Source organism: Phalaenopsis equestris, unplaced genomic scaffold (assembly GCF_001263595.1).
Source record: "Phalaenopsis equestris unplaced genomic scaffold, ASM126359v1 Scaffold001009, whole genome shotgun sequence".
Classification (NCBI taxonomy): domain Eukaryota; kingdom Viridiplantae; phylum Streptophyta; class Magnoliopsida; order Asparagales; family Orchidaceae; genus Phalaenopsis; species Phalaenopsis equestris.
In genome coordinates this window covers 603-20,602 of record NW_018165448.1, presented here as the reverse complement: position 1 = coordinate 20,602, position 20,000 = coordinate 603, and the positions used below count along the sequence as shown (strand labels likewise).

Below are 20,000 nucleotides of genomic sequence, written 5' to 3'. Positions count from 1 at the left end.
GTCGAAGTCTTGGATCCGTTGTTGCTCTTCGACCTCTATTCTAGCGCCTCCTCTTCTTTTTCCTCCCGTGCAGCACTCCAAGCAAAGCAGTCGCCCGCGGAGTCTACTCCAGATCACTGACTGAACATAGGTTCTGATATCCATTGACTCCGAAGAGACGTTTCGATTGCTTAGAATCATGATTTGAGCTTGAACCCGCTCCCGCTTCGGAACGAGTTGGAGTGTTGGAGTATAGTCATTCTCATGACTTGTAAAAGACCGATCGATACAGTGCAAGCTAGAAAGACATATTGCTGACGGATACATTCCTTCCGTATATTAGAGTGAGACGAGGCGCTAGTTGAAATAGAAGAAGCATTATCGAGTGCAGTCCAGCGCTTCGACTTAGGGCTCAGAGCCCTCAAAGAAGCAGTCAACGGTAGCCGACACCGGTTTAGTTACCATAGCCCTAGTCTTTTAGCGGACTCAAGGTGACTTCTAACCAGGAGTTCCTCAGAGCACACAATAAAGAGTGCCGTTTTTCAAGCGGCCCGATTATGGTACTTCTAGTAGAAGTAGTAGTAGCAACAAACCTAGTTCTTCGACCCCGACTCTCCGTCCGAATGTAAGGCGGCGCTTTCCGAAGGCGCTGAAGGAGGATATTGCAAGTGGTCCACTCTCTCATCAACAACAGTGGATCAACCCGTTGTCCAAACTTCAAAGTCTTTGACAAAAGACAGCGTGCTTGAAGGCTTCCGCCTCGCGGAAGAATATTCAACTTCAAGCGCTTTCGCTCTGGAAACCTCTTTTTGCCGGGCTCGGCCAGTTGCCTTTCACGATTTCTTCGGCAATGGCTCCCAATCGGGGGTACACCGCCAAGCTGCTAAGATCACCGGAGCGGGTAATGGGACTGGGGGACGCGATGCGAGAAAGCTATCGCTCTCCGCACCTTGCCTTTGGGCTGCTGCCCCTCTTCCACCAAATCCTTAACTCGGTTGGAGATAGGGGTTCCCAGTTGTTTTAGGACTTATCATCTATTTGATCTCACCTGCCCGGCATGGCATGCCATCACTCTTCCGTTGTGAACTCCGTTTCACTCGTTCGTTCAGTCGTTAGTTCTTGTCCCCTTTCTGACCAGGAAAGTGAACCTTGCATAAGGATATCCCAGCTCGAAACGAAAGACATTTCCGTCTAAAAAGAAAGTTTTTTGTGGTTGGAAAATAAGGTATTTAATCCTCTTGCTATTGACTTGAGAATTGCACTTCAGAGGTATAGCAGAGGCACGTTTAGCTTCTGAGGAAAAGCACCTCCATGAGGTCGCGGATTCAGGTCCCTACTACACAGCAGTTAGAAACACATAGAGCAACTGAAAGATTCAATTCAGTCAGCTTGGCTTTTTCTCTAGTTTGCCTTTTTTTTTTCTACCTTCTTGAGTCAATGTCGCATTTCGAGTGCTTGGTTAGATCTCCTAATGTAATGAACGAGAAGATGCGGTGAATCAATCAGTATTAGCTAAGGAAAGCATTCGGGAAGAGAGGAGAGAGGCTCGATAGGTAGTTCGAGAGGAGCCGTTAGGCCACTCGAGCAAGGCGAGAGGAACAACCTCTATCCCTGCAGAGGGCCTTTGCAGTACTCCCGGCTGACACTGCAGGGGCCAGTTTCTAGTCCTGGTTCACACTACTAGTCATCGTTAGGTGCGCTCGCGAATACGTCGTATTGGTATGTTCACATTCAAGTTTGGATCAAGGTGCGTAGCAAAAGAGAAAAAAAAACGACTCCTGGAACACCGGTCATCCTTTCCTGAATCTGAGCTCTTCTCCTTCTTATTCTTACTTCACTTGACCGGGCCGGAAAAGTGACACCGTCACGTCTCAGGGTCGTACGCCTGGAACAAGAAGGTTCGTCGTACAATTTCGGCGATGAAGTCGTGCCGACCTCTCCCTGTTTGTCTTTCCACTTCCGTCGTTCAGGAAAAACACTTCAATTTTTTTGAGTCCCGGCCCGGGTTTTCCCCACTAACCAATTACGTTACGACCACAGAACAAACTTGGTTGACGAACATGGTTTATGCGCCGCTAATGTAGCGGCTTGTCGAGCATTTGACAAACTCACACCATCCATTTCAAATGAGATTTGTCCCGTGGACACACGAGCAATCCAACCCGTAGGATTTCCTTTTCCTCTTCCCATTCTCACTTCTGCAGGTTTCCCCGTAATAGGAAGATCTGCGAGAACTCTGACCCATATCTTACCATTTCTTCGGAATTGTCCGCTCATAGCACGATGGAATTGTCCGATTATAGCCCGACGCGCTGCTTCAATGGCTCGATATGAAAGACGACCAGCTCTACAACTTTTGGTGCCATATCTTCCAAAACCAAGTTGTGTACCGTCCGGTTCGCGACCCCTACTACATCTGCCTTTACGATATTTACTAAATTTCGTACGTTTCGGATATAGCACGTCCCTTCTTCTTTTTACTGTATGAGATCCGCACTTTGACACCTGAAATTCCGTAACGAGTAGATACTTCCGCAGGAGCATAATCTATTTTCTGGTGAAATACATTACGAGATGTTTTTCCATACTTTCCGCATTCAGTTCTAGCTATTTCCGCACCTCCTGATCGACCTGAACAACAAATACGTATCCCCTCAACCCCTTGAGGCATTCTTAATGGAATATCCTGAACTATTTGACTAAAAATGGAACGAAATGAGATTTGATTGTTCCTCGGTTGAAAAGAGATGTCTTGAGCAATCAGAGAAGCACTTTGATAAACAGATTTGATCTTTACCGACTCCATTAAGGTCTTCGTTTTTGTTCTATTAGACAAAAAAGATCGCATTTTTTGCACTTCGTTCAAATAAGAGTTGTAACCGTACGGAATTCTTCTGTTTCTCAGTATGATCTCTATCATCATCTCAATTCTCTTTTGAAATTCTCCTATCCCACCTAGGTCTATGAATTTATCTATCAATTCTATTACCTTATCCTGACCCATGAGGTTCCAACATTTGATCCTTAATTGACCCTGGAGTTGTTCCCGGGCATACTCCAAAAAAAGGTTATTAGAAACCCCAACCCCATCCCTTGGAAAGAAAAAGGTAGCACCGAAGAAAGGAAAAAGCGAGATGGTTGTTTTTGTTGTTCCCGCGAAGCGAAGATCATTCGCCAAGCGAATGAAGTGGATCAACCTTTTTTTGGCTTGGGCCAAACACTTTTTCTCGCTGGTCGAGCTTTCTACAAAAAAAGCGATGCGAGAGCGTATTCTCTTATCTAAGCTTCCTTCCTTCGCTCCCCCCATCGTAGATGGTTCAGCCACGCCCGGTGCCACGAAATGATTGAGAACTACGACTGGGTCGAAATGCATTTTGTTCTTTGTATTAAAGAAGTATTGCATGACCGAATAATTCAAGGAGGGGCGCACAGCGGGGAGGGTCCTTTTTAGGAGATTACTCGTCGGGCCGTCAGAGCGGGACTTCTTTGGTAAAAAGAACTTGAAGAACTGAGTTTTTTTGGAGGAGTCGTCATTTTCTATCAGGAACGCTATATCATTGACAACTTCTTTCGGATGCTTGAAGGCCCCGCTGACCCGAAGTGATTGAGACAAATTCTTCTTTCTCGATGGTGATCGGTCATGGTATCCATAGCGTTGCATCTTTTTCGGCCAAATCCTGATTTCGTTTTGCTTCTCCCGGTCGTCGAACCTGATCAACTCGACTCTTTTTTTCCCTGCCCCCCGGCCTCTCACTTCGTTTCGTTCTTCCTCTGTACCGTCGCTTGAATGAAGACACCCGATCGGCCCGACTTTCAAAAATGTCCACCACCGGCCCTTCTCCTTTCCGGGTCTTGATTTGTCGCGTCGTTTCAGTCGTAGTGGTCGACGGGGAAGAAAGAAATGAATGAATGTCCTTTTGGGAAAATGTAGAATAATACACCTACCGAGACGAAAGCCAAAGGTTAGTATCGTAGGTGGACGTATCGAACTGAAATAAGATCTCAGATTAACATCTTGATACACTGATTTACCATAATAATAAAGAGAGTCAAAGGTGACGGAGCCGTGGGAAGAGCCGCTTCTTTCTTGCTAGGGGGCTTCCATTCACCAGCGCAGACTACATACAAGTGCTCTCCGAACCGTGCTGGATAGTCACCCATCACACGGCTCTCAAACCCAACCTGTGGTGGATCCCGGGGGACAAAGTCAAAACGCTTGATCCTTTTCCCCATACTTTGAGATGCTCCTCCCCGCCGATCAAGCAGCGACGCTGCTCGTGATAGGAGCCGCTAACGTTCGGTTCGGATAAGTCAAGTCCGTCGGTTCGCTCAGGTGGTCTTCCCTAATGTTAAGAGTCGTTCTGGTTTGAGAAAGGAGCACCGCCAAGTCCACTAGGGGCGCCCTGAAGGAATAAGAAATGGACAGCTTAGGTCAGGCTTGCATGAAACTTCTACCGAGAATCAGCGTTATGTCGATTACACATCTTAGGTTGGTCAGAACTGAGGGACAATGCCCCCCTAACCTAAGTGGGCATACCAGCGAAGCAACTGGTACTGAATTGGTCGGGGGGCGGTTTGGTTTCGTGCAACGCCCCCGCTGCAGGAACAGGCGGTTCTCATTGGAAAGTCAACGCCCCACCCGTCAAGGACGCCCTCGCTCTATTGGCAAAACGCTTCGAAAGATCTAAAGAATCCATGCTGCAAGCAGCAAGCGTAGGCTGAAAAGGCAAGACTCTCACGTTGGGGTGAGGCGCGCCAAAGCAACCGGGGACCCGGAGGGGTCAGTACTAAAGTACTATCTTCTTTCCACTAAAAAGAACTGGCTGGCTGCGTTTTGTAGCGCGCGTACTCTGATCCTATTCTACGAATCTACAACTCTATTGACTTAGCGAGACTCCATTGATATCCCTAAAATTTTCTTTTTTCTTCTATTCTATGATTGAAATGATAGCTTCAACTAGGCTCCACTTTAGAGATGGTCTGAAGAAAGATAGGGTCAGGGGCGCGTCGGAACGGTAGCTGCTTAGTCTCATCCGAGAGTCCAATCTTTTTGTACTTTTTTTTGAAAGAAAAAAGAAAGAAGGGGGGTCGATTTAGGCTCCTTCCACTGCATAGCAGCGCTCTCAGGTACTACGAGCCTTCTGTCCCACGCATCTAACCAGCTCGCGTGGTTCACCGGTTCCACCGAAAACTCTCATTTGTGGAAGCGGAGCATAGTGCGGCGCAGAGCGAGAAAAGTCTCTGATTTCGGTTTCTTCACTGATCTGAAATGAAAGAAACGGAGCACTTGTTTTCTTATCTAGCGCCTGGGGCGAGGCGTTCGCAGAATCAGTCTATCCGAACTGAAGACGCACTTCTCAGATCAGTGACGGCCTCTCCAGCGGAGCTGGGCGCCGGGCCCTGGATGCGCTAGCGATCGGCACATTAGGGGAGTGCTTGCCCGGGTTTCTCGGCCTGGTATCCTGCACCTCGCGTTCATGATCTCTATATTCCACTGTGCCCCGGAGACACGGTCGAAGCTCGCCCGCCCAGTGTGCCTCTTTCACGACATGCTCTGGTCCCGGGTTTTGGTCTTCAAACGTTAGAAGAAGTCGTGTCCGTCCACGTCCTACCACGTTAGGGGACTAAGCAGGGACAATACTAATCGGTGACTTTCGCGGTCGCCCTCACTGAACCAACTTGAATATGAACTACGATTCAGATCAAGTCTGACCGAAATCGGATTTCCTTTTCGTGCCATATGACGCTGAGACTTTCCTTTTTCCCCTTTCTTCCCTTTCCTTTCTTTGTTCTCGAAGGTCTTCGTCTCCGTGTAAAAGCAAACTCTCCAAATTTATGACCAACCTTTCCTTCAGTGATCCGACAACGAACAGGAGTTTTTCCATTGTAAATGAGTACGGAGCAATCAACGAATTCCGGCGAAATAGAAGATCTACGTGACCAAATTTTCCTGCTCAAAAGACTTTCTCTGTTCTTCTTCATTCTCAACAGGAATGCATCAACAAAACTGCCCTTCCATATAGATCGTCGTGGCATGAACTAAATTCTGCGTTTCCCCACCCCCACTACTGCCCTAAATCCTGCTTTGGTGGGCTTCCCCCAAGGTGACACCGAAGGTCTACCTCCTTTCGTGCGCCCCTCACCTCCTCCATGAGGATGATCCACTGGATTCATTGCAACACCACGAACAATGGGGCGTCTGCCTAACCACCGGCTTTGTCCTGCTTTTCTAAGCTTACGTGCACCATGGTGGGGATTGGAAACTATACCAATAGTAGCTCGGCATCGGGAATCTATGAGTTTTTCAACACCCGAAGGTAGCCGCACAAGACATTGTGAGGCTGGCTCCTTAATTATTTTAGCAGAAGTTCCTGCGGCTCGAGCCAGCATTGCGCCTTTACCTGGATGATATTCAATATCATGTACCAATGTTCCCATACGTATATCAGCTAATGGTATGCAATTTCCTACTTGAGAATTGAGATCAAGTATCTCGTATCTATAAGCAGGGGGGCGTGGCCAAGAAGCAGCCAGCTGACTGCCCCCTGAAACCCGATCTTGATTCGCTGTGCGAACAAGGTCTTGGAACCGACGGTATGTATGGGCATTCTGGGCAGGTCGCAAGAAGCCGCTTTTAGAAGGTTTGGACCAATCGCAATTCATCACCATCTGACCCGCTTCCAATCGATGACTGGCTAATATATAAGTGTTGACCTAAGCCCCTGTGCAGTGGCTCGGCTCCCGAACCGTACGTGAGCCGCCTCGTACGGCTCTTCCTAAGAAGGTCTCAGCCCCCCTCTATCAAAATGAAAAAGCCTTCGCTTCGCCCTCCTATTCAACGGGGCTATTAGAGACTTCGTTCTTTGACTTCTTTTCTTTTTTATAGAGGGCTTCGTTTCTGATACCGGCTTTCTTAGTGACGAGCTCACTTTCGCGGACTTCTTCCTTAGTGTAGTCTCGGTGAAGACTTTCATTTCAGACTCCGTTCCTTAGCCTAGTCTATATCCACAGCTGACGTGACTCCGTACCGACGCCTTTCCCTTTGTAGACGGATAAGTGACTCTGTCACCCTAGCTTTTCTCCTTTGTAGAACAGCTAAGCCAGTTCCTGAGTTTCACTTACCTTAAAACAACTCTTTGATTACATAACCTTAGCCTCGGCTCGGCTAAGTGATTTCTTTCGTCACCTTAACGTACTTTTGTTTTCGTGCTTTTTCCCATCAGGTCTAACCTTTGCCGGGCTTTCGTCCCCGCGCCTATAGGCGGCTTGGCTTCGCTATCGCTCATGACTTGGTATAGAGATCTCTCCGTGTAGTGTAGTGGTCGTCGGCCTTCCCACCCCCATGCCTCCTTCCTGACTTTTCTTTGCTACGCACCTTGACTACTAGAAATCTAAAGGACAGGGGGCTGTTAACCTTTGCTTTTGAAACTGAGCTACTGAAAAACTCAAGACTCTTGTAAAGGCGAACGGGGCTCCCAGGCCGGGACGTCTGGCGGAATGCTTGGCCTCCTGCGCTTCCAGCGACACCCGAAGGGTGAGCTTCTTAGGTTAGCTTCACGTCAGTAGGCATTCTGGGCTGGAAGGAGGCAAGCAAATGAAGGGAGGCATGGAGGGCCGACTACAAGACTACGACTACAAGAATCAAAGCTTAGCGAGCTTTAGTTGGCCGACCACTATATAAGCCGCTTAGGGGAAAGCTCGAATTCGCTTCGCGAACCTTCATTCGTTGCTAAGCCAAGGTCCCAGGTCTCCGAGTCAGCCCGCGCTTTTTCGAAGAATCCTGCACCCATGGGCATACGGCCTGGCAGGCCTTCCCTTTCCGCCGGAGCTTCATGGGCGTTGCCCCGTTCCCCAATCAGATGTTTGGATGTGAGCTATACTCCGCGAGGAGCCACACGGGCGTATGTTTGCCTTGCCATTTGACCTCTCTTCCCGTGTGAGACGGAATGCTCAGTGACAACCTCTCAATTGTCACCGCCTGGCCTCTCTTGCTACCACGGTAGCACCTAGTGTGGTCAGCACCAATCGTGTTCGGGCAACGAAGCTGACACTCATTCACATTGGTTCATCCTGCTATGCCCCGGGCCTTTTGCTCTTCTAACAACAATGGTGGCCGGCCATTCGTCAAGGCCCCGGAATCCGCTGGACATCTCAGCGGCGGGATTGGATACCCGCATCAGATCGAAGTTCCATGTTAGTGCCTCCCTAAAAGGAGATTCTAGGTGGGTCGCTTCGCGAAAGACATTGCTTAGGACCAACGGGTCACACGACAGGTGCACGATCGACTTTGCACGCTCCATTATTCGTGGCAGGCAAGCTACCTTGATCCGCCTTCGGCTTCGATTCGTTCTGCTCAGCAGCTCCAACAAGCCCTAAATTTTCTTGCTGCCTCAAACTTTGCCAAGAAAGCGCTGCTTGACGTTTGATCCTATGTGCCCAGAGAACGCAATGCGTTCTCCCCTTTCGGATCTCGCAAAGAGAAACCGTCTTTTTTCCTCTGAGTTTCTCTCTCATTCGCGGAGCGAAGAAAGCGGGCTTTGCCCCAGCTATCGCTATCCTTGGGAAAGCCAAAGAGCTACCGAAGGAAAGGAATGCAGTCTCTCCCTTGGCCAAGGGAGAGGGCAGGGCAGAGAAGAAAACGTCCTTCGCGCAAGTTTGTTTGCTTCCTGCGCAGGCTTGGCTCTTCGACCAAGGAGGCATGAAGGTAGGAAGGCCGACCACTACATAAAGCGTAAGCAAGCACTTGGCTTGGGAGCAAGCTACCTTTCTTTGATCCACTTTCCGGGGCAGGGAAGATAACGAAAATAGGCAAAAGATGGTGGCCGTGGTAGATTCGAGGATCTGACGCGGCGGAGCGAACTCTTCTATCGTGTTCGTGTTGCATTTCCTCTGGCGGCGTAGCAGCACCCCCTCGATCCATCGTACTAGAGCGATCCGAGAAGAACGATTAGGGTCATATTCGATCCTTTCTACAATGCCCATAGACGAAGTGCTTCGTTTCAGGTCAATTTTTCGCTGCAATCGCTTCGATCCACCCCCTCGGTGAAAAACTGTAATACGCCCAGATGAATTCCTCCCTGCGGACTTCCCCGTACTCAAAGTGAAATTGAGAAGTGCTCTCCCCTTTAGGCTTTTTCTCATTCTCTCTCGTCATCATTCGATTCTGTCTCTACTTCAATGAAAAAAGCTCCTCCTACTCCTCCTCCTTATCTAACGCCTTTAGTATAGGATCGTCGTTGGTCCTTCTTTCATCTCTGTCTTTTGCTTTTGTCATTTCTTTTTTCTTTGAGAAAGCCATGCCTGCGATAAACCCCTCTTTGACATCAGATCTTGTCATCCGGGCGGATACGGTCCGGGTGCTCCACTTTACTTTCTCAGTAGCGCCTTTTGAATATGAGTAGGCGACTTGCTTGTGTGAAACATCTAGCGGCGCCTTCCTGATCACAGACCATCTCTTTGCCGCATCAGATCGAAGTTCCATGTTAGTGCCTCCCTAAAAGGAGATTCTAGGTGGGTCGCTTCGCGAAAGACATTGCTTAGGACCAACGGGTCACACGACAGGTGCACGATCGACTTTGCACGCTCCATTATTCGTGGCAGGCAAGCTACCTTGATCCGCCTTCGGCTTCGATTCGTTCTGCTCAGCAGCTCCAACAAGCCCTAAATTTTCTTGCTGCCTCAAACTTTGCCAAGAAAGCGCTGCTTGACGTTTGATCCTATGTGCCCAGAGAACGCAATGCGTTCTCCCCTTTCGGATCTCGCAAAGAGAAACCGTCTTTTTTCCTCTGAGTTTCTCTCTCATTCGCGGAGCGAAGAAAGCGGGCTTTGCCCCAGCTATCGCTATCCTTGGGAAAGCCAAAGAGCTACCGAAGGAAAGGAATGCAGTCTCTCCCTTGGCCAAGGGAGAGGGCAGGGCAGAGAAGAAAACGTCCTTCGCGCAAGTTTGTTTGCTTCCTTGGCTCTTCGTCCAAGGAGGCATGAAGGAAGGAACGCCGACCACTACTTAAAGCGTAAGCAAGCACTTGGCTTGGGAGCAAGCTACCTTTCTTTGATCCACTTTCCGGGGCAGGGAAGATAACGAAAATAGGCAAAAGATGGTGGCCGTGGTAGATTCGAGGATCTGACGCGGCGGAGCGAACTCTTCTATCGTGTTCGTGTTGCATTTCCTCTGGCGGCGTAGCAGCACCCCCTCGATCCATCGTACTAGAGCGATCCGAGAAGAACGATTAGGGTCATATTCGATCCTTTCTACAATGCCCATAGACGAAGTGCTTCGTTTCAGGTCAATTTTTCGCTGCAATCGCTTCGATCCACCCCCTCGGTGAAAAACTGTAATACGCCCAGATGAATTCCTCCCTGCGGACTTCCCCGTACTCAAAGTGAAATTGAGAAGTGCTCTCCCCTTTAGGCTTTTTCTCATTCTCTCTCGTCATCATTCGATTCTGTCTCTACTTCAATGAAAAAAGCTCCTCCTACTCCTCCTCCTTATCTAACGCCTTTAGTATAGGATCGTCGTTGGTCCTTCTTTCATCTCTGTCTTTTGCTTTTGTCATTTCTTTTTTCTTTGAGAAAGCCATGCCTGCGATAAACCCCTCTTTGACATCAGATCTTGTCATCCGGGCGGATACGGTCCGGGTGCTCCACTTTACTTTCTCAGTAGCGCCTTTTGAATATGAGTAGGCGACTTGCTTGTGTGAAACATCTAGCGGCGCCTTCCTGATCACAGACCATCTCTTTGAGATGATAGAAAGTCTGCTTTCTTTCCACCGACCGGGCTTGCTGTAGATCATGTTTAGAAAGAAAAGTGCTCTAATCAACCTGAGACCACTGACTCTCGGAAACTAGAAAGAAATCGCCTTCTTGATATGGATCAAATGACTTTGTGCTCTATGTTGATAGGTGGAAGATAAGATCTATTTGCTTATCCATCTGATCGTTTTGTTTTCAAAACGGATGAAAGACGATTTCTGTTGATTGACCTCCTTCTAGTCATGGACACCCTCTCTCTCGTCTACAACCCTTGTAGCACTCTTTCTTGGTTCAGCCAACGATCCTATACCGACGTCAACCGATGCTTCGACTTGGATGGCTTTGTAGGCACTGCCCTTTTGCTTCTTCTTCTGACTGATGCATACAACCCGTTGTTTTCTAGTAGTTCTTCTCTTTGTTTGGCATTCATGTGCCACAACTGTATGGGCGGACTGAGAGAGAAAATCTTCTCTGTAAACGGCTTACAGTACTCGATGACTGCATACGTCAAAAAATCTCGAAGGAGACCAGGCCACAACTGTGGATTTTTTTATCCGGATTGGAAAATGCATCGAATTGCATGCAGCATACGTCTGAAATGAAAACCTCTCCTGCGGTGCCATCAATGAGAATCGAACCCACCACAGCCCCCCTTCCACTACTTCTTTTGTTTTCCAAGGTGATTCCCCTGTTGAGACATTAGTTTATCGCTGAGTCAGCAATGTTTTTCCCGCTCCGGTACTCAAATTGATTTTAGGCTACGAAGGTATGAAATTGTGAACTGCCTCGACAACTGTATATGCATCTTTTTTGGTAAGCTAGCGCCTTGCTAAAGGGGATTGACTTGAGATACACAGACCTCTGAAGAACCTACCGGGATAAACCCTAGGCGTCGTTCGCAGCCTATCATACATTTGACACAGCAGGCCGTAGCGAAGGACGAGTCGTTCCTTCACGTTGCGCCTGCTAGTCTAACATACAACCGGAGGCGCGGAGCGAAGCAAGGGAATTCAGACACGACTGAGTTACTCGTCTGAAACTGCTACCCCCGCTGCCCTAACCGTTGCTTTCATAAGTGAACTTTGAATCCGCTTACCGGTCCTCGGTCTATGTTTCCTTTACCCGCAGCTAACCGCTAAACAGTCTACATCAGTAGCCTCACCGCATTCATAACTCGCCATGCACAACAGGCCTCTTTTGGTCTGTCATATTTCTTTCTGAAAAACAATTCAACTGGATGGCCTCTGCGTCTGATAACATTCCAAGCAGACCAATAGAAAACTCCCCCGACGCCTCCTTGCTCCACACAACCTGATCTTGTGTACCTCGGGCAGGAAGTTCCACCCTTTTTCTCTCTTCCCACAGCTGAGCCAGAGTTGAGGTGAAAGGGGAGGGCCCACTGTCCATTCACTCTCAATCTACTCACCAAAGAGTCTCTTTAACCAAAGTCAAGCATCACATTCCTTACAACAACATCTACAATTCTTCCCTGGGACAACCACGGATCAGTCCACAGTCTAGTTTTCCTTCCATCACCTACAACGTGCCTAATCACTTCTGCAGCAATGTGCCTAAAAAAGAGAACAACCACCTGGTTTCAGCGAAAAGGACATACAAGAGTCTGTAAGCTAAAAAAGAAAAGGCAATTGTTGGGCTCAAGCAAGCATCACGAGCATAGTTTTGAAAGTTTTTCTAACGTTCTCAAAGACAATGGATATCTTCGTAGTGCAGTTTCTGACTTCTTATTAGAAGCTCAAAGAGTGGATGGCTAGAATAGATGGGATCAAACACCTAGAGTCCTGAGATAAGTACGACGACCTCCCCTGTGCGGATATTGTTTGTCTGAAACAGTGACTAAGAGTCCATTCCCTAAGTCTGGCTGATCGAGTGCGTTGTTTGAGACTTTGCACTCCAATACCTATGAGCCCATGAGTGAATAGGTTAGACGCTTTGCACACTGTGACTTGTATGTCACATGGGGTTCTTATTCTATATATGCAAAAGGGTCCCATGATTAGTGGACGGGTCACAAGCTCGATTTGAAGAACTTCGAGAACATGGGGTTCCGCGACTTGCGTCTTCATCCCTTGCCATATTTTTCTAAAAGAAAGGTGTTTAGCGCCTTTTTCTTTTGGAAAAATCAAAACTCTTGCCTTTCTCAATGTCTTGTACCTTTTTTTTTGACTTTGGAAAAAGAGAGAAAATGAATGAGAATGACCGCTCCGTGGGCTTAGTTGAGTGGTCGTTTTTTTTAGGGTGAATCTGATGAGATGGTCAAATTTGATGTGATGCTCCCAGTCAGTGGGAGTATCCCTCCGGTCGTTGGTTATAGTGGGAGCGTGCCCACGGTTGCCAACGTTAGTGGGAGAGCTCTTCCAATAACCCCAGCATCTGGCAGGAGTTCTCGTTTTCGAGTTTGAACCGGGGGATGATTCTCCTGAGTTTCTTTTGACTCAGACGAATTTGTTTTTGAAGTCTTTTTCTTTTCACTCAAAACAGTGCATATTGGCTATGTGTATCTCTAGGATAACCTCGTAGCCGTCAAAGTTCACTCAAATGGATGGGATAGATGGTGAAGGGACCTTCTTGACTTTAGCATCTTTTTCGTCTATCTTGAGGCCTAGATCTATTTGGAAGGTGTCTTGACATATTGATTGACCCATTGCTACTAGGAGTTGAGTGACTGAAAGTGTCCTTAGACGGATCAGGCAAAGGTGAAAGGTGGTTGTGACTAGGGTCGCGTTTGCCCATGCGATGGCTTGCCTCATGTATATAGTTTCTTTGGAACGCCATGACATATTTCTGAATGTCGTGGTTTTGGTGATCTAGGTAGAACTCTATAGTGAACCATTCAAGGGATTTTTTAGTGTCTGAAGGGCACATAGTGCTATTTGTTTGTTGTGTTACCAGGACGCCGATGAGGGTGTTAGGTTTCGTAGATGCTGCTTAGAGTAGCAGTGAAGATAGCCTTGGATCCTCTTTCTCTTTTTTCTTATTGCTTGGAGGAGATGCGATCTCCCGATCCAGCAAGATGTATATGTGTATGCGGGCCATGAGGGCCGAGTGAGTTGCATAATTGTGTGACGGCTTCGAGAAGCGTCTAGCTCCAACATGTTGAAGTGATCTGGATTTTGAAAAAGGCGCTAGATGCAAGAAATTTTGTTACCCTATTACGTCAGGGGAGAGTGACTCTATATATCTCCCTGTAGATCCGGTCTGAAAATTTGTTTGATGGTAGTTCGAAGCACATCAGAGGACCTTTAGTTTAGTAAGAAGTAAGAAGGAGACTCTACTAATAAGGATATAGTCGTGACTCATCTACCAACGAGTGAACTTTATGTCAATCCATTGACTTCACCCTTATTCTGAGCAGCTGCTCAAGATGGATTATTTGCGGGATATAGAAAGATATATATAAGTAAGGATTCGAGTCGTCGACTATCATTACCTAATAGTAAGAGAAAGTCTCTTTTTCTTTCTATGTTCCTCTCGTTATCCCATTCCCCGCCCCGGACAGCGAACCAAAGGGACCTTCAGTACATTCCTGTGGGGCATTTCTAGCGCCTTACCCGCTTGATCGAAAAGGCGGTAATCCCACGGAGGCAGTCATCTATCTTTTTTTTTTCTGTAATAACGAGAAAGACGGTTTGGTTTAGTGCAAACCAAAACGTCTTGGAAAGAGGGTCCTCTTTCAGCCTTGAATCTTCTTTTTTCTGTTATGATTGAAGCAATCTTCTTCATGCTTTCCTTACTACAGATAGAATGGAGAAAGACTGAAAGGGCGACTCCGCTATTGAAAAGGGCATACCACAAGGCAGTTCTCTTTCACCCGTTCTGATGGACATATTTTGACACCCATGGGATTGTCGGATCACTTCTTATTCCAGTCACTTGTTTATCAGTTTAGGAAGATTTTGCTCAGTTATAGTGCCGGTTAGTTGACCGTAATCAGAAAAACTCAAAATTGGTGGTACATAAATGAAAAGATGGTTTGTTTTTTTAGGAAACTCTTTGCTGCGCACCTCGGTTTTGAAGTGAGGCGCCAAAAGGAGCCATTGGTACGAGAGATGGACCTGTTACCAAGATCGAAAGGTTTTCCAGCGGCCAAGAGAAAAAAACTCAAGAAATCGGTCTTCGGGTAGACCTACTACTAGATCCGACAACTAAGGAGTAGAGAGCTAATGAAGGGATCCTAGCAGCGGCCAACCATCGTATGTATGAAAAAGGGAAAAAAAGACATCCACAAGTACCAATTGAAGAGATGCACTGGCCCTTATGTTGGGATATTCTCGAAAAGGAAGGCCGGTTAAGGTACCGTAATCAGAAAAACTCGAAATTGGTGGGACATAAATGAAAAGATGGCTTGTTTTTTTAGGAAACTCTTTGCTGCGCACCTCGGTTTTGAAGTGAGGCGCCAAAAGGAGCCATTGGTACGAGAGATGGACCTGTTACCAAGATCGAAAGGTTTTCCAGCGGCCAAGAGAAAAAAACTCAAGAAATCGGTCTTCGGGTAGACCTACTACTAGATCCGACAACTAAGGAGTAGAGAGCTAATGAAGGGATCCTAGCAGCGGCCAACCATCGTATGTATGAAAAAGGGAAAAAAAGACATCCACAAGTACCAATTGAAGAGATGCACTGGCCCTTATGTTGGGATATTCTCGAAAAGGAAGGCCGGTTAAGGTTCAAACTTTTCTTTTTTCAAAATGGACACAAGACAACAGGGGTAGGAAATGCGCACGGTAGGAGGGGAAGGTAGCCGCTGTTGGGTGGGTATAGATAAGGTATAACGTCGACCAACTGACGACTGACGGAAAAGGGGAACCGCAAAAACCCCGGCGAAGAAAAGAACCTGATTTGGATCCGGAACAAAAACTGGCACTTTCCAATCCAAAATCAGGTATTCTCCTAGCACTCCAACTAATGGGCTTGATACTCTCAATACATCTTCTTTCTCACTGGCTGAGAACTACCTCTGGGTGGCTTTCAACTTGCACTTCAAGTAGATTCAATGGGCTGAGGCTTCTCAAACAAGCGAGCTTTCTTCACTAGCCCGGAGATCAAAAGAGGATTGAGAGGTGGAAAATAAATCCAATCTCGAAGGGAATCAATTCACTCTCCATAGAGTCATACGTCCAAGACTAAGAAAACTGAGAGGCAATATATCTGACCGCAAGAGCGGAATATAAAGACTTTCTAGAAAAATGGAAGAGAAAATAAACTCAATATAGCTAGCCCCAAACTGACCTATAAAAAAGGGCACTGCTAACCAAGACCAAATGGATGGAAATGCGGATCTCCCTTTCTTATTATCCATCTCAGTAATCCAACCTAGCGCCTTATCCAACGGAAACTTCCACTCAATCCCGGAATGGAAGAACTCATCCATCGAAGGCAGAAGTCCTAGAAAAGCCCCTAACCAGAGGTGAACAGTTTCTTTCAGTACGCTTGACAATGGAGCAGGTATAGGAAGCTCTTATTCCAACAAAAAAGAAAGAGGCGCTAGGCTCAATTCTTACCGATGATATTACCAGTTATTCCGACAACAGCTTATTCTATCACCCTCGGGTCACTCCCTCAAGCACTTATCATTGGCTTTAGCACAGGATTCCTTGCACTACAATTTCTATCTCATCACACTGAATGGAAGAGAGGAGAGAAGCAATGCCAACAGTAGAACTGCAATGTCAAACTGTATGAGCTTACCTTAGTGCTGAAAAAGAGATAGCTGACAGAAAGAAAGCAATTGGATCACTGGGGACTCAAAATGAAACTGGATCAATAGTTGCCAAGAGAACAAACAACCGCCTGCAAAGGAACTGGAGGAGATTACCTGGGGGCAAGGCTTGCTACTCTTCTCTTTTTTTGGGCAAGAAACGGGAAATTCAACTACTACCACGAAGGCTGACTTGATAGAATCTGGGATATGTCATTGTCAGACTTCTTTAGACTAGCCAGGGAAAGTGACTCGTCAAGCCGGGTTACAAAGCGAGTCAAGGTGCGTAGCAAAGAAAAAGAAAGAATCTCTTATTCTCTTACCTATTGGTAAAAGGCACTGGATCTCCCATTGCTGGGAAGGGAACTCAAAATGGCAACTATTACCACCTGGATCATACCTATTTGCTCTATCGATAGAAAGTCTTCGCTCGGCTGGGAACTAGCACTTTTCAGGAGCAGGGCGAAGCAAAAGAACTCCAATTGGATTCAAACCTACCTGATGGATTGATTTCATTTGTCCTTTGACAATACCTTCAAGTGAAAAGGACTGCTGTAGATAAACTACTTAGACCGGGTCTAGTACTGGGACAGGGAATTTGAACTTTCTCGCAATGAGAAAGAATTCAGGAAGCTGCAATGGATGGAACAGAGCTAACAGGGAAGAGCCAAAGCAACTGCAGGGACAATCCTACAATGGAAAGATGCTATTCATTAGTCAAGGCAGTCACTCTGCATAGGTTCAGTCCCACACTCACTCAGTCAACTCCTTTTCAGACGAATCCTATCCTCTCATAAGGCTAGCCTGAAAGACTGAATACCTTAGGGCCCGTACCAAGAAAAGTCATTCCCCTTACCAGAAGCTTACGTAAGAGATGGCTATTTCTGTCAAATGTTCGAGAAAAAGTACAGACTACCTAACCTGGAAAAGAGGAGCCGACAGCCTTGACTTTCTCTTTCTACTTTACCAACCTCCCGGGCGAAGAGAAGAAAGAAGAGAGCTAGCCTAAGCGGAGCTACCAGCTAGACTACCAGAAGAGCAGCTACTCTGACTAGAAGTCCTTAAGAGCCATTCTCCGTCCTTCACTCTTCAGGAAAGTCAAAAACTTCCCTCCACAGTAATGCAGTCAGTCTGGCTGGCTAAAGAAAGTGAGAGAAAGAGAGGAGGCAAACAAATGAGGCATCAGCGGGGGACCTATGGTGAAGTAATTCTGAGATTGCTTTTTTGTTTTCTAGGGAACTCTACTTTGCCTGTTGTCCAGGAAGTGTGACCCGACCAGCTCTGTCATGGCTTCTGGAGATAAGCCAAACTTCTTCCACCAGCTCCTTCGAAACCATCTAGGTAGACTTGCGATGTCAATTTCTTTCTTGATCATCATATACCAGTTGAATAGTGGCCACCGTAATCAGAAAAACTCGAAATTGGTGGGACATAAATGAAAAGATGGCTTGTTTTTTTAGGAAACTCTTTGCTGCGCACCTCGGTTTTGAAGTGAGGCGCCAAAAGGAGCCATTGGTACGAGAGATGGACCTGTTACCAAGATCGAAAGGTTTTCCAGCGGCCAAGAGAAAAAAACTCAAGAAATCGGTCTTCGGGTAGACCTACTACTAGATCCGACAACTAAGGAGTAGAGAGCTAATGAAGGGATCCTAGCAGCGGCCAACCATCGTATGTATGAAAAAGGGAAAAAAAGACATCCACAAGTACCAATTGAAGAGATGCACTGGCCCTTATGTTGGGATATTCTCGAAAAGGAAGGCCGGTTAAGGTTCAAACTTTTCTTTTTTCAAAATGGACACAAGACAACAGGGGTAGGAAATGCGCACGGTAGGAGGGGAAGGTAGCCGCTGTTGGGTGGGTATAGATAAGGTATAACGTCGACCAACTGACGACTGACGGAAAAGGGGAACCGCAAAAACCCCGGCGAAGAAAAGAACCTGATTTGGATCCGGAACAAAAACTGGCACTTTCCAATCCAAAATCAGGTATTCTCCTAGCACTCCAACTAATGGGCTTGATACTCTCAATACATCTTCTTTCTCACTGGCTGAGAACTACCTCTGGGTGGCTTTCAACTTGCACTTCAAGTAGATTCAATGGGCTGAGGCTTCTCAAACAAGCGAGCTTTCTTCACTAGCCCGGAGATCAAAAGAGGATTGAGAGGTGGAAAATAAATCCAATCTCGAAGGGAATCAATTCACTCTCCATAGAGTCATACGTCCAAGACTAAGAAAACTGAGAGGCAATATATCTGACCGCAAGAGCGGAATATAAAGACTTTCTAGAAAAATGGAAGAGAAAATAAACTCAATATAGCTAGCCCCAAACTGACCTATAAAAAAGGGCACTGCTAACCAAGACCAAATGGATGGAAATGCGGATCTCCCTTTCTTATTATCCATCTCAGTAATCCAACCTAGCGCCTTATCCAACGGAAACTTCCACTCAATCCCGGAATGGAAGAACTCATCCATCGAAGGCAGAAGTCCTAGAAAAGCCCCTAACCAGAGGTGAACAGTTTCTTTCAGTACGCTTGACAATGGAGCAGGTATAGGAAGCTCTTATTCCAACAAAAAAGAAAGAGGCGCTAGGCTCAATTCTTACCGATGATATTACCAGTTATTCCGACAACAGCTTATTCTATCACCCTCGGGTCACTCCCTCAAGCACTTATCATTGGCTTTAGCACAGGATTCCTTGCACTACAATTTCTATCTCATCACACTGAATGGAAGAGAGGAGAGAAGCAATGCCAATAGTAGAACTGCAATGTCAAACTGTATGAGCTTACCTTAGTGCTGAAAAAGAGATAGCTGACAGAAAGAAAGCAATTGGATCACTGGGGACTCAAAATGAAACTGGATCAATAGTTGCCAAGAGAACAAACAACCGCCTGCAAAGGAACTGGAGGAGATTACCTGGGGGCAAGGCTTGCTACTCTTCTCTTTTTTTGGGCAAGAAACGGGAAATTCAACTACTACCACGAAGGCTGACTTGATAGAATCTGGGATATGTCATTGTCAGACTTCTTTAGACTAGCCAGGGAAAGTGACTCGTCAAGCCGGGTTACAAAGCGAGTCAAGGTGCGTAGCAAAGAAAAAGAAAGAATCTCTTATTCTCTTACCTATTGGTAAAAGGCACTGGATCTCCCATTGCTGGGAAGGGAACTCAAAATGGCAACTATTACCACCTGGATCATACCTATTTGCTCTATCGATAGAAAGTCTTCGCTCGGCTGGGAACTAGCACTTTTCAGGAGCAGGGCGAAGCAAAAGAACTCCAATTGGATTCAAACCTACCTGATGGATTGATTTCATTTGTCCTTTGACAATACCTTCAAGTGAAAAGGACTGCTGTAGATAAACTACTTAGACCGGGTCTAGTACTGGGACAGGGAATTTGAACTTTCTCGCAATGAGAAAGAATTCAGGAAGCTGCAATGGATGGAACAGAGCTAACAGGGAAGAGCCAAAGCAACTGCAGGGACAATCCTACAATGGAAAGATGCTATTCATTAGTCAAGGCAGTCACTCTGCATAGGTTCAGTCCCACACTC

At 46.7% G+C, this 20,000-nt stretch overlaps 1 protein-coding gene across 1 annotated transcript; it reads right to left on the bottom strand.

Moving 5' to 3' along the window:
* Nucleotides 1–9,445: 9,445 nt before the first annotated feature.
* On the bottom strand, nucleotides 9,446–15,029 carry LOC110032694 (60S ribosomal protein L2, mitochondrial-like). The gene is given in 1 exon segment (XM_020736399.1): nucleotides 9,446–15,029. A coding segment is annotated over 1 exon segment (870 nt). The 5' UTR covers nucleotides 10,400–15,029; the 3' UTR covers nucleotides 9,446–9,529.
* Nucleotides 15,030–20,000: the final 4,971 nt, after the last annotated feature.